The 13,936-nt window shown below is 41.4% G+C and overlaps 1 protein-coding gene across 1 annotated transcript in view; it reads right to left on the bottom strand.

Annotated features, from left to right (window-relative positions):
• The window catches only part of ATP8B1 (ATPase phospholipid transporting 8B1), a 111,955-nt gene that overhangs the window by 19,454 nt on the left and 78,565 nt on the right, over positions 1 to 13,936 (bottom strand). The window contains 7 exon segments of the mRNA XM_032653939.1: positions 5,797 to 5,953; positions 6,602 to 6,645; positions 8,113 to 8,321; positions 10,923 to 11,113; positions 13,184 to 13,272; positions 13,442 to 13,600; positions 13,725 to 13,807. Of these exon segments, the coding sequence (XP_032509830.1) occupies positions 5,797 to 5,953; positions 6,602 to 6,645; positions 8,113 to 8,321; positions 10,923 to 11,113; positions 13,184 to 13,272; positions 13,442 to 13,600; positions 13,725 to 13,807 (932 nt within the window).

Raw genomic sequence — 13,936 nt, 5'->3', positions numbered from 1 at the left:
TAAACGAGAAGTAAAAAAAAAAAAAAAGAAGAAAAATCTGGCCAAGAATAGGGGGAAAAAAATCTCATAATCCCACCATCTAGAGGAAAAACAACACTATTGACATTCTGTTATCATTTCTTCCAGTCCTTTTGGAAATGCCTATTTCTGTAATAGTTTCCATCATGCTAAATATACATTTACATCCTGATTATTTTAACATTGTATTTTGAGCATGTTATCATAGCTTTAAAAAAGTCTTTCTAGGTATTATTTTAAAGGAATGTAACCTGTGATTGTAACATGTGACCATTTTCCTATTACAGGCACTTAGTTCCTTCCCCCGATTTTTTTACTCTAAAAAATAACATTGTGAACTTCCCTGGTGGTGCAGTGGTTGGGAATCTGCCTGCCAATGCAGGGGACATGGGTTCGATCTCTGGTCCGGGAAGATCCCACATGCCACGGAGCAACAAAGCCCGCGTGCCACAACTACTGAGTCTGCGTGCCACAACTGCTGAAGCCCGCGCACCTAGAGCCCGTGCTCCGCAACAAGAGAAGCCACCGCAATGAGAAGCCCGTGCACTGCTGCGAGGAGTGACCGCCGCTCACCACAACTAGAGAAAGCCCGCGTGCAGCAACCAAGACCCAGCACAGCCATAAATAAATAAACAAACAAACTGCCTTCTCTCAAACCACTAAAAAAAAGTTTAAAAAATAATTTAAAAACACTGTAATAAGCATTTTGTATGTGTATAAAGGTTTTTCTGACTCTATTTTCTAAGGATAGCTTCCTAGTCGTGAAAATACTGGGGTAAAGAATATTGATACTTTTTAAACCTGTTGGCATATATTTTACTCACTTCTTTTCTAAAAGGGTTGTACCAGGTTATCTTCCCTCTAGAAGAGTGTGCTTTCTTCAACTTAGCTATATTCTCATAATTTAAAAAAGTCTCAAAATGTATCAATCTGTTCAATATCTTGATATTTGAAAGTTATATAATGGGAAACTGCCTTTATTTCACAACTAAATTGCAACAATAGGAGCAAATCTCCCAATGTTGAGTGGAGAAGCCAGACACCAAGTACATACCACATAATTCCATTTACACGAACCGCAAAACAGACAAAGCTAACCCACACTGTTCGAAGTCAGGACAGTAGTCACCCCTGGAGGGGTGTGCTTTCTTCAACTTAGCTATATTCTCATAATTTAAAAAAGTCTCAAAATGTATCAATCTGTTCAATATCTTGATATTTGAAAGTTATATAATGGGAAACTGCCTTTATTTCACAACTAAATTGCAACAATAGGAGCAAATCTCCCAATGTTGAGTGGAGAAGCCAGACACCAAGTACATACCACATAATTCCATTTACACGAACCGCAAAACAGACAAAGCTAACCCACACTGTTCGAAGTCAGGACAGTAGTCACCCCTGGAGGGGCAATGACTGAAAGGGAACATAAAAGGGATGTCTAGGGGATGGAAAATGTTCCGTTTGTAAAAATCTGGGTACTCACGACAAGGGAGTATTCAACCTGTGAAAACGAGCTATATGCTTGTCTCTGTACACATGTTGTACCTCAGTAAAAAGTTAAAAGGAAAAAAAAAGCTCCGCCTATCCAAGAGTTTCTATTTTTCTACTCTTAGTTCTTCCATCTTAAAGTAGAATGAAAAGTATTTCTATAGTCAGATGAATTTCCACAGGAAAAGGCATTTCGTTTTCCACCATGGTATGATCAGGATGCACCCATAGATGGATGGGCAGTTCTTTACCCCGTCCATCTGTGGGGAGGGGGCGGATGCCCCAGGGTGCACAGCTGTAGGTAGAGAGAGCTAAACGCCCCGTCCCTACCCTACTCCCTTCACATACATGCGCAGGTGGTTCACTCTAAGTCAATATTAATCACTCCCAAATAGTAATTAAAGATGACAGTTAGGTTGGTCTCTCTCCATCTGTTCACCCAGAAAGTCATACACCAGAAGTTATGAATGTACTTGCTAAATCCAGCCATTCTACAAACACACACACATGCCAGAGGGTAAAATATTTAACCACAGCTAAACAATCAGCAGTGAGAACACAGTCCCCTCCCTTCAGCAAGTTTCGCTGGCAGGGATATATTGCATCATACTGAAGGCAAACTTACTTCCAACAGAAAAAAAAAGGAACAAAATGATAAAAGGTGGCAAAGTTCCCATGAGTAAGAAAATCATATCTGGAGAGAACACTGATATTTTTATCATTAAAAGAAAATCCTTCCATTTTGTTCTAGTAATGCAATCACAGAATTGCAGACTAATAGAGACAGGAGGAACTTCAGAGACCTGGTCCAAACTCCAACTTTATGTTTGCAGGAGGAAACCTGGACTAAAAATTAACCTCCTGAAACCTCTTCTGAAGAAAACTCTTTATTTACCACACGCTCAGACACAACCAAAGAGACTTTCTTTTCTTTTACAGACTAATTTGTGGATCACGGAACTGATGCGAATAAAATAGATGCTGAAACAACAAACCCCACCTCTCATTATCCTGATTCCATAGCTTCCTCTGGCTGATAATCTTCTAGTCACCAGTCTTGAAACAAGTTACGTCTCGGATTGACTATCCCCCCCACCCCCCGCCATTTGTTACTTTCTCATCCTTCCCAAAGACTCCACGCTAACCCAGGTCCTCAGTTTCCTCACCCATCTTGTGTGTCCTGGCTCCAAACTCCTAAAACTCAGCTCTCTAATCATAATCTCATGGTTCATCCCAACTTAAAGGGCTTCAGGCAAAGAAATTGCCTCCAAGCCTTTCGAACTCTTCTCTCCCATGGCCTCTGCAGGAGGCAGGAGGCTACAATGGCCCCAAGGTGTGTCTCCCCACCCTGTGTACACATACACTTTCTCCCAGTGACTCAAGCAAACTCTAACCAAGGTACTGCTGGGAAGGGGTTTTATTGATATAATTCAGGTCCAGATGGGGGTTGACCTTAAGATAAGGAGATTATCTGGGTGTTCCCAACCTAACTGGGTCAGTCCTCAAAAGGGACGGGGCTCTTCCTGGAGAGAGAGATTGGAAGCATGAAAGGGGTTTGATGGAAGGGAGATTCTCCACTGCTGGTTTGAAGACAGGGGGAACCATGTGGCAAGGAAGGAGGGAGGCCCTGGGAGCAGAAAGCAGCCCCAGCTGACAGCCAGCAAGGAGATGGAGGCCTTAGTCCTACAACCACAGAGAACTGAATCCTGCTCTCAGCTTGCAAGAGGATGCGGACCTCCAGTCGACAACGTGGCCTGACCTTGATTCTAGGGAGATTCTTAGCAGAGAACCCAGTCACGCCGTGTGCCAAGACTTCTGACCTAAAGAACTGTGAGCTAATGAATGGGTGATTAAGCCACTGACTTGTGGTGATCCACTACAGAGTAACAGAAAACCAATGCGGCTTCTCCACACTCAGCCTCCACGTGCCCTACATGTACTCAACACTTGGGCCACACAAACCTTCTGCTGAGCGTACGTGACAAGAGTCTCACCTCTCACTGTTGATGTTACGCATAATAAAAGATGAGCCAATCTCTACTCTTCTTGTAAAAGAGGGAAAAGGAGAGTGCAGGAGCAGAGGCACACCAGCATGGTGGAGTGGAAGGACTCAGCTAAAATGGGTCCTAACGTGCTGTCTGAGATCAGGGAGGTCTTGGTGCTTCTGGTCTATAACATTTGGAGGAGCTACTCCCAAGGTCCCTTCCAATGGACCCCTTCAAGGTGCTTTTATGTACCAAAGCCAAAATCATTTTTTCTTTTACCTCCAATAGCTTCTACACATTTAGTTTTTATGCCTATTTCTCCTCTGGAGATTTCATCCACTACACGTGAAGCCTCAGCATCAGAAAACAGAAAAGGACATTCGCTTGTATGCTGGGCTGATTAAAGTGGAGAATGCATATGACAAAAGGGCACCTTTTGCTCTCTCCAGAATGCACGTGTGTATCTATATAAAGTATCATTGTGTCCATAGGTGACAAAATACCTAGCTTTCATTAATACTCGACAAATTTGCTCTAACAAAGCTAGCACAAGCTGCATTTAAGAATGCTGCAGACTTGGAAACAACCTAAATGTCCATCGACAGATGAATAGAAGATGTGGTATAGATACACAATGGAATATTACTCAGCCATAAAAGAACAGTAAAATAATGCCATTTGCAGCAACATGGATGGACCCAGAGATTGTCATACTGAGTGAAGTCAGAAAGAGAAAGACAAATATCATATGATATCACTTATCTGTGGAATCTAAAATATGACATAAATGAACTTAAACAGAAACTGACTCCCAAACAGAGAGAACAGACTTGTGGTTGCCGAGGGAGAGGGAGGGTGGGGGAGGAATGCAGCGGGAGTTTGGGATTAGCAGATGCAAACTACTGTATAGAATGGATAAACAACAAGGTCCTACTGTATAGCATAGGAAACCGTATTTAATATCCTATGATAAACCATAATGGAAAATAATACAAAAAAGAATGTACCTACATGTATAACTGAATCACTTTGCTGTACAGCAGAAATTAACACAACACTGTAAATCAACTATACTTCAATTTTTTTAAAAAAGGTTAATTTTAAAAAATAGAATTCTTCAGAGGAATCTACAAGTCAACTTGCTTGTTCCCATGCAAATACACATGAATTATGTTCCTTCAAAAGAAAAAGGCAACTTCAGGAGGCCTAGGCTTTTGGCTGCTACTATTTCAAACCCCAAACATATCTGAATGTAAAAAATAAGTTCTCTCGGAAATTATTTTGTAGTAAAGACTGTCCAAGTTTAAAGTCCACTTATCATCCAGATAAGGTGTGACTCTTCATAAATATTAAGTATTCAGATAGTGAGAAGATTTTGATTCTTCTGTTATAATGCAAGAGTCAATCATTTTTTTTTACTGATAAGATTTCAATTCCAAAGTGATAAACACATCTGGAGCTAGAACTGTGAAGGAGATGTGTATTTCCGGAGGCTAGGAGCCTGTTTCATGGGTTGCTGGCTCGTATACCATCTAGTGGAAGGGGCCCACAGACAGTCATCGTTTGGGTGGAGATTCGACAAACTTGTCACACACACAACTCTTTTTTTATTTTTCCTTTGGACAGTAATATTTGTTATTATAGGAAATGTATACACCTTGTTATATTTGTACTTTGAATTAATTTAGTGATAATTTGCAATATGCTATGTGGATTCAGACTGCAATCATTTGAAACTTTACGTGATATACCATCATAATTCATATGATCCTGTGATCCTAAAGTTTAAATCTCACCAGGTTGAGATGGGAATTTTCAGAAGTCATTTACTTTGAGGGTATTTGGGTTCTCTGAAATATGTGACAGGATCCCTGGGAGAAGGACTTTAAGACAGTTGCACTGCTATCCATTCACTTCTTTTTCCCACAGGGGGTTTAAAAAAAAAAAAAAAAAGGACTCAGGCAACCTGGTCTAACTGTTTTGTCAGCTAGCCCTCTGGGTAAACAGACCAATCATATTTTTTAGGAAGAAGAAACCTTATATCAGAAATGCCTTTTGCAGGATATCTCTGGCAAAGAATTACCTATGGGAAATAGAACCCAGGATCTAGAAGGCAAGGCTCCCTGGAGTATGCCATGTAAGCCACGCACTTCTCTGGGGTATAAAATATCGTAATTGAAACCTAACTGAAACACCTCTAGTTCATACAACTCTTTATATGTGCCTTCGAGTCCCAAGCACGAGTTCCCTGTAAACTAAAAAAACTGGTCCCCAGTGTCCGAGATGCGAGAGCCACACTCACCGTCGAGCCTGTCCACCATGACCGTGTGGCACACCGCCAGCAGGAAGAAGAACTGTCGCACTTCCGGCTCCTTCCCCGACTGGATTTGCTCGATGAGATAATGGTCATAAAATACAAGCTTCCCATCGGAATACGTATTCCAGCTAAAATCCACTGGCTGAAAGAAGCAGAGGAGGAAAATTCAGTGTGATTTAAAAGAAACAACTTGGGCTTCACAAATGACAGGAACTTTTCTCTGAAGCCGTGTCTTCATGCAAGCATCACCTTAGGATTTTAACACGTTCTGAAGTGTCAAGAGGCTCACATCTGCCTTAACACAGCCTGTTGTGAGTTGAATTGTGTCCACTCAAAAAGATATGTTGTCCTAACCTCTGGTACCTGGGAATAGGACCTTCTTTGGAAATAAGGTCTTGGTAGATGTAATCAAAATTAGGGTATACTGGATTGGGGGGGGGCCCTAATCCAATGACTGGTATCTTTATAAAAGGAGGGAAATCTGGACACAGACACACAGGCAGAAGGCCATGTGACGACACAGGCAGACTTCTGAGTGCTGAGTCCACAAGCCAAGGAATGTCAAGGATTGCAGGCAACCACCAGAACCTAGGAAAAGGCAAGCAAGGATTCTGCCCTAGAGCCTCCAGAGGGAGAGTGGCCCTGCTGACACCTTAATTTCAAACTTTTAGCCTCCAGAGCTGTGAGGGAATACATTACTGTTGCTCTAAGCCACCCATTTTATGGTGGTTTGTTACAGCCCAGGAAACTCATACACAACCCAAGAGATTTCCTAAGTGAAAGGACTCACCTCTATTTTGCTATGACCGTTCTGAGAAGCATCCCGATGGTCTCCTGTGAACAAACAGGACAAAACAAATTGAGTCAACGGGTCTCAAAGCCTGTTTCTGGACAGCCCTCGAGTTAAGAATGGTTTTTCAAGAGTTTTAAAAAACAAAGCATAACAAAGAAGATATTTGATACCGACCATATGTGGCCGGCAAAGGCTAAAATATTTCCTATCTGGCTCTTTACAGAAAAAGTGTGCTGGTTTCTGGTCTAGAGGTTCAAATACTGGCAAATTGTGTCCGTCTACACTGCCATCTCCTCTGGGGCCAGAATCACGTCCTATGAAGTGCTTTACCCCCGCCCTCCCCCAGCTCAGAAGGAACCACCGCCCACGCAGAGGAGAACCCCTTCCTCAAGCCCTCAGCATCCCACCTTCCTCACTGATGTTCTGGGAAAGTACCATACACAGCACAAAGTTTCCTCCAAGTGGAAAGCATATGATGTTATGCTTACAGCTTTTAAAAGAATTATATCGTTTTTCTTTAAAAGTTAGAGCACCCTATTTGAATACAGCATTAGCCTTGAATCTATAGCACATTTCAGAATATCAAATGGAAATCAATTTTTAAAATATAATTGTAGTGAAATACATGTTAACATACAATTTACCACCTCAACTATTTTTTTTTTATTTGGTGGTACGCGGGCCTCTCACCGCTGCGGCGTCTCCCGTTGTGGAGCACAGGCTCCGGACGCGCAGGCTCAGCGGCCATGGCTCACGGGCCCAGCCGCTCTGCGGCATGTGGGATCTTCCCGGACCAGGGGAAGAACCCATGTCCCCTGCATCGGCAGGCGGACTCTCAACCACTGCGCCACCAGGGAAGCCCCATCTCAACTATTTTTGGGTGAACAGTTCAGCCGCACTAAGTCCAATCACACAGCTGTGCGGCCATCAACACCATCCATCTCCATGGCTCTTTCGTCTGGTAAAATTGAAACTCTGTGCTCACTAAACACTAACTCCTCATTCCCTTCTCTCCTCAGCCCCTGGCAACCACCATTCTACTCTCTGTCTCTATGAATTTGACTCCTCCAAGTACCTCCAATAAGTGGAATCATACAATATGTGTCCTTCTGTGCCTGGCTTATTTCACTTAGCAGAGTGACCTCAAGGTTCATCCATGTCGTAGCAAGTTTCAGAATCGCCTTCATTTTTAAGGCTGAATAAAATCCCATTGTGTGTATATACCACATTTTCCTTATCCATTCATCCACTGATGGACACTTAGGTTCCTTCTAAACCTTCACCACTGTGAATAACGCTGCTACGAACATGGGTGTGCACATACTGCTCGAGTCCCTGCTTTCCGTTCATTTGGGGTGCGCACCCAGGAGCAGAATTGCTGGGTCACATGACAAGTTACATTTTTGCGGAATGTGTACCTATTTCTGACCCCTGACCTCCCTGAGCCACTCTGGGAAGGCAGCCTCTGGTCACACATGCCCAGGGACTGAGTAACAGCTTCCACTCACCGTAAATGTGCCCGTTGATGCAGCATTTTTTAAAGGTCATGATGTTCTGTGTGAGCGTCCCTGTCTTGTCAGAGAAGATGTAATGGATCTGCCCGAGCTGCTCATTCAGCGTGGTGGTTCTTGCCTTCGCGGGCGTGTCTTTCTCAGGATAGTACATCTGCAGGTCCCAGTTGATGAAGTAACTCTGTCCAAGACGAATCACTTCCACGCTAGGAAGACAAAAGATTGCTTTTGATCGAGCTCTCAGATATGAGTGGCAGGCAGTGGATCTTGTCCTAACTTTGCACCAGGAGCGAGCTGCTTATATCTATTGATACAAAGAGACAAGCCCTGCGGTGACCCATGTACCCAGTCTCTGGGTTCTCCTGACCAAACACATCTTCCTCCAGCTTCAGGGTCAAAGTGTCCTCTCAATGTGATTTCCTACTCACTCCTGAGCACATCTGGCCACGGCACCCCACATTCAGAACACGCCACCCACACGGGTGACATCGTAACACTGCAGGGGGCACCCCACGATGTGACAGCTTCTACTCTTTTCTCTCATTCCCCATCGCACTCAGAGACAACTGGAAAGGCATGTTCACCTTTGCCCTCAACTGGAGGACAAAGGGAGTGAGGGTCCACTAGGTTATACACCCATGTACTCTCAAGTAGGACAAAGGGCTTTTCGCAAATAACCCCTAAAGCATGTTTTTTTCCTAAATTGTTTTTTTTAACCATTTTTTAATTGAAGTAAATGGTGTTAGTTTCAGGTATACAGCAAAGTGATTCAGTGATATATATATATTTTTTTGAGGAATGCGTACCTATATTTACATATTCTTTTTCAGATTCTTTTCCATTATAGGTTATTACAAGATACTGAATATAGTTCCCTGTGCTAAACAGTAGGTCCTTGTCATTTATCCATTTTGTATACAGTCCTAAATTCTCATAAGGTTACAGAATGTCCAAAATATGATATTCTAAAAGGATAATTTCCATTTAAAAACTATAACTGATTAAACCTATCTCAACTGTGTAAGAAAGGTGCTTACACATCCAGCAACTGTTCAGTGGGCAAAGGATGTGTCTATAATAAGTTAAACAAATGGAAAAATAACTCCCTCCTTCTTTCCTCCCTTCTGTATTACCTGAGTGCCTACTATGTACCAGACACCATCCTAGGTACAGGGGACACATCAGTAAACAAAAGAGACAAAAACCCTGCTCTCAAGGAGGTTACCTTCTAATGGAGATGGACAAATAAATAAACTGGTAAACACACAGTATATCAGGTGATGAAAATTCTCTGCAGAAAATCAAAGCAGGGTGAGGGGAGCTGGAGACCGACAGGCAGAGGAAGTGATGTTTAAGAAAGAGAGGGTCAGGAAAAGCCAGGGGGATAAGGTGATTTTTGAGCAGAGACCTAAAGGAAATGAAAGAGCAACCATGTAGATACGGAGGGGAAAAGCATGTTACAGGTAGAGGTCAGAGCAGGCGCAAAGGCCCTGTGGCAGGCACTGGTCTGGCTGAGGAATTCAAGGAGGCTAGAGATGAGGGAGTCCAGGGAGTGGGTAGAGATGCTGGAGGTTATGGTTGGGTGTAGAGGGCAGAGCAGCAGATCACATGGGCCTTGTGGGTATAGCGTGGCTTCAGTGAGTCTTTTCTGAATGAACAGACTGTAGGGTTAAAAACAAAGCAGAGACACTATCTGAAATGACCTGATCAATTTATAGTTTGAAAGGACCTTTACTTCCAAGAGAAACAAAGAAAATCATATTAGTCACATGATGTGGCTTTTTAAACCTAAAACTACATATACGGTTTATTTCATAACATACGTTTATAGATAGAGACAAAATCATCTGTATAACAGTTCCCCTGACAAAGGTAAAACTCATCTCAGTTTTTTTTTTTTTTTTAAATAACTGCAAACACATGGCTCCCCAGGGCTTTACTTCATGTTAAAAGAACAATAGTAACTACCTGTAATAAAATTAAAAATAAAACAAATGCACATGTAATAAAATTAAAATAAAATAAATGCTTCTAATTACAGGTGTGCATGTGGCCCTATATGCCTCTGGGCTATTACTTCTCGGAACTAAGAGAAGCTCTGAATGCTGGGAATATCTCAAGGCACCATTTCTCTCCCAACGGTCTGAAGTTCAATTGACCAGGGATAGTGAACTTTGATATTAAAAAACGAAAAAGTAAAAAAAGTCCGAAATATCACAAAACAAGGTGATGACCATTTGTCAGAGATACGATCCTGACTCTTATCGCGGTTGAGGTTGAGATGAGAAACACAGAACATTTTGAGAGGTTGACGGTGGGCAGGGAGAGTGGTATTCCCATTAGAGGGCAGCATTCAGGAAACCCAGTGAGTTTTCCAAGCAATAGGTATAGCAGGTGGTAATAAGGAAGACACGGAAAAGAGGTTAGGTAGGCTCCTGAAAAGGAAAACAGCCAAGTTATTCCACGACGTTGTAAATCTTCACACAGCTCTTTCTGATGCTTGGGCTTTGGAGCCCACCAAGAAGGAATCTTGCCAAGCAAGTGACTAAGGAGTAGAGTTTGATCTCTGAATCTGGTAGCCGTATCTGTCAAGAGGTCGAGATAAAAGATGCTGTGTCTGGCACAGAGCAGACACACCAACGTTAATTTCCTTTCCCCTATCATCCTCAAATCTGAAATGAAAGCTATTTTCTTACTTGCTCCTTATGACCTTTGAAACAAGAATTGCTAGAGCTGAAGGTGTTAAGTTGGGAAGATGTACTGTGTTCTTCCATTAAAGCAAAAGGCCAAAGAGAAGACAGCCTTACCTGACGTAGAGAGAGATGGGCACCAGGGTATTCAGAACAATGATGTAGCCCCAGAAATTTAGGAATCCACGGTAGGAGGGTGTAGTGTCTTCTCCATCATAGAGGTACCAAGAATAATTGCCAACTTGAGCTTCCCAGTAAGCATGGCCGATGGCAAGACCCGCAGAAAGCAAGATAAGAACAACAAAGATCTAAAAGACATTCAACAGTTAAGTTTATTCTAAAGATGCATTGTCGACCCCACGCATTTTATAGATGCTAGTTTATCTTATCAATACTTTCCTTATGTATGATAATTTAGTAGTCTGTAAAAACAACACACTTAAAATAGAAACAGTGTCTTAAGAATGCTTTGAAAGTCTATTTATTTCCATGGTTGATTGATTTATCCTACATACCACATAGAAGGTGAGGTTTTGTTCCCAAAATTATCTTTCAGAAGAGAAGGTGGTATCTTACATTCAAATCTTTAAATATTCTCATATTATTGGACATCCTCTCAATTACTTTTCCTTTGAACAATAGCATGCTGTTTGGGAAAGACACCTTACCGTAGCATGAAACAATTTCAAAGAATGCTAAATTGGGATACGTATAGAAAATGTTGGAAGGAAATGATTTTTTTTTAAAGAAGAAGGCAAGAAAATTTTACCCAGATATGGGTAATTATTCCTGAAGGTTTAATGATCACTTAATGTTTACGATCCTTTAAGAAGTCATATAGTAAGTATTCTGTTGTGGAAATTGAGCATATACTTAAGGGATGAATAAAAAAGTCAACAGCCCTAGTGCTAGTTGGTTATTTGTGGGTAAGAATAAAATTTCCAGGGGCAAATTTAATTTTCTGGACACAGATTCCGAAAGTGCTATATTTCAAAAGAACTTGGCACAGAGGAGAGATGATGAGCACCTTGTGAAGGCTCACGCCGTAACCAAGACAATGACACGGAAGATGCATCAGAAAAGTTCAAATGAAGTTTTCATGAAATGTGAGAGCAGGGAAAAACGAATTGTCCTTAAATTAATATATTACTTTTATGTAATTCTGAATATGTATATGCAGTTGAAGTCCTGTAAGTATTATAAGTCTCTAAAAGTTTACGTATTCAAATTAAACTAGATCAGATTGATCAAAATGGTGGACTAGAAGGACCTGGAATTCACCTCCCCTGTGAACATACCAAACTCAACTAAATACCTGAAAAAACTTCTCACTGGCAAACTGGAGGACTGCCTGATATTTAGGGCCACCCTACATGCAGAACAGTTAACATAGCAGTCCTGAGACTGCTATCCTTAGAAGGCCCGTTTGCAAGGTTGACTGTTGGCTGGCTTCTGGGAACTTAGATTTTGGAAGGGTTTCCTGATTCCGTATTTCTTACTCTCTGACAAGAATGGCTCACTGTGCCTAAGTACTTGTGTAAAACAATATGTTTTATGCTGAATACCCACATTCCTTCAGGGAGTCTGAAATTTTGGTACATGCCAGGCAGATAAGTGCCTACACGACCAGACCCCAATAAAACCCAGGCACTGAGTCTCTAATGAGCTTCTCTGGTATAACCAACATTTCACATGGGCTGACACAAATTGTCACTGGGGAGGATTAAGTGTGTCTGGTGTGTATGACCCCACTGGGAGAGGACTCTTGGAAGCTTGCGCCTGGTTTCCTCTGAACTTTGCCCCATGAGCCTTCTCCCTTTGCTGATCTTGCTTTGTAATAAGCAAGAATTATCATAATAAATTCTAACTATAAGGACAACTATACACTGATTTCTATAAGTCCTCCTAGTGAATCATCAAAACTGGGGGTGGTCTTGGGGACCCTTGAGAGAACTTATACCTAAATTTGCCTTATATTTGGACTCATACAGTACATGTTGGGGGGCAAAAAAAAAAAAAAAAAGGTTGGCTTTTAAGAGAACTATCCCTATGGGAAACTAACAGCAGTAAAATCAACCCTACATTGACTTTAGGAGTCCAGTCCCACTAACTTATCTAAGGCTCCCTGGTTTCCCAACTGATCACTTCACTCATCAACTCAGGATACCCAACAACTGAAATTTACATTCCCAGGGAGATTCTCCAATTAGAAATGTAGCATTTCTGAGAAAAGGTGAGGGAACCTCCTCTCCCACCCACCCCCTCCCAACTCTGGTGCACCTTGTGAACGTTCCTACTTGGCCTACAGAGGTAAGACTTCTCTGCATCAACAAATCTAGACCAAAAGACAGCAATCTACCAAAACAGAAAATAAATACCGTATACACCATGTAGTTCATCAAGTAATCAATTTTAGTTCTTTTAAATCTGGTTTTCCCACTATTCTTCATTATTTTAGTGTCAGCACCTAAAAATGGAAAATTCAATACGATCAACAATTGGGAAGATCAATTCACTGGCATGTCAATAAAATGACTCTTTCTTTGGTTTCAACGGAGAAAGGACATAAAATCAATTTCCTCCTTTACATTTTTAATGAGCCTACAGATCAATTTCCCAAGAGACTCAGAAAGTACCTGCAAAAATGACCAATCCATGGCAGAAATCAGTGTTCCTGATTACACAGCCGCGTAACAAAATTTTATCAGCATCCAAAGGAAAACTTGTATTTCTCCAAAACAGTGTTCCTGTAAACTTATCTAGTCGGTTATTCGGTTCCTCACATTCAATAAAACCTTTTAAAGGAGATAGATATGATCTACATAAGTACTCACATATGAAAGATTTTCTGGTTTTAATTAATACGGACTGAATCAAGCAATGAAAATTTGAAACAAAGGAAGACATGTTTGCACAAACCATCAAATGTTGCCAATGAAGTTTCTTTCTGGAGATACTGGTGTGTGATTTCAAGTGCCATTTTGAACTTTAAATTGGTTTCTCTAAAGGAAGAGAAAAAAAAATTAAATGAACAAATTTCAGAGTTTGAAAAGGAAGTTAAAGAAAATTGTACAAAGTAACATTAGGCATACCTGGAAGTGAAAGGTAAATAATGCGTTTTTTTCTATTTT

This window comes from Phocoena sinus, chromosome 14 (genome assembly GCF_008692025.1).
Source record: "Phocoena sinus isolate mPhoSin1 chromosome 14, mPhoSin1.pri, whole genome shotgun sequence".
Taxonomy (NCBI): domain Eukaryota; kingdom Metazoa; phylum Chordata; class Mammalia; order Artiodactyla; family Phocoenidae; genus Phocoena; species Phocoena sinus.
Note: the sequence above shows the minus strand (reverse complement) of the source record. Positions and strands in the feature narration are given on the sequence as shown.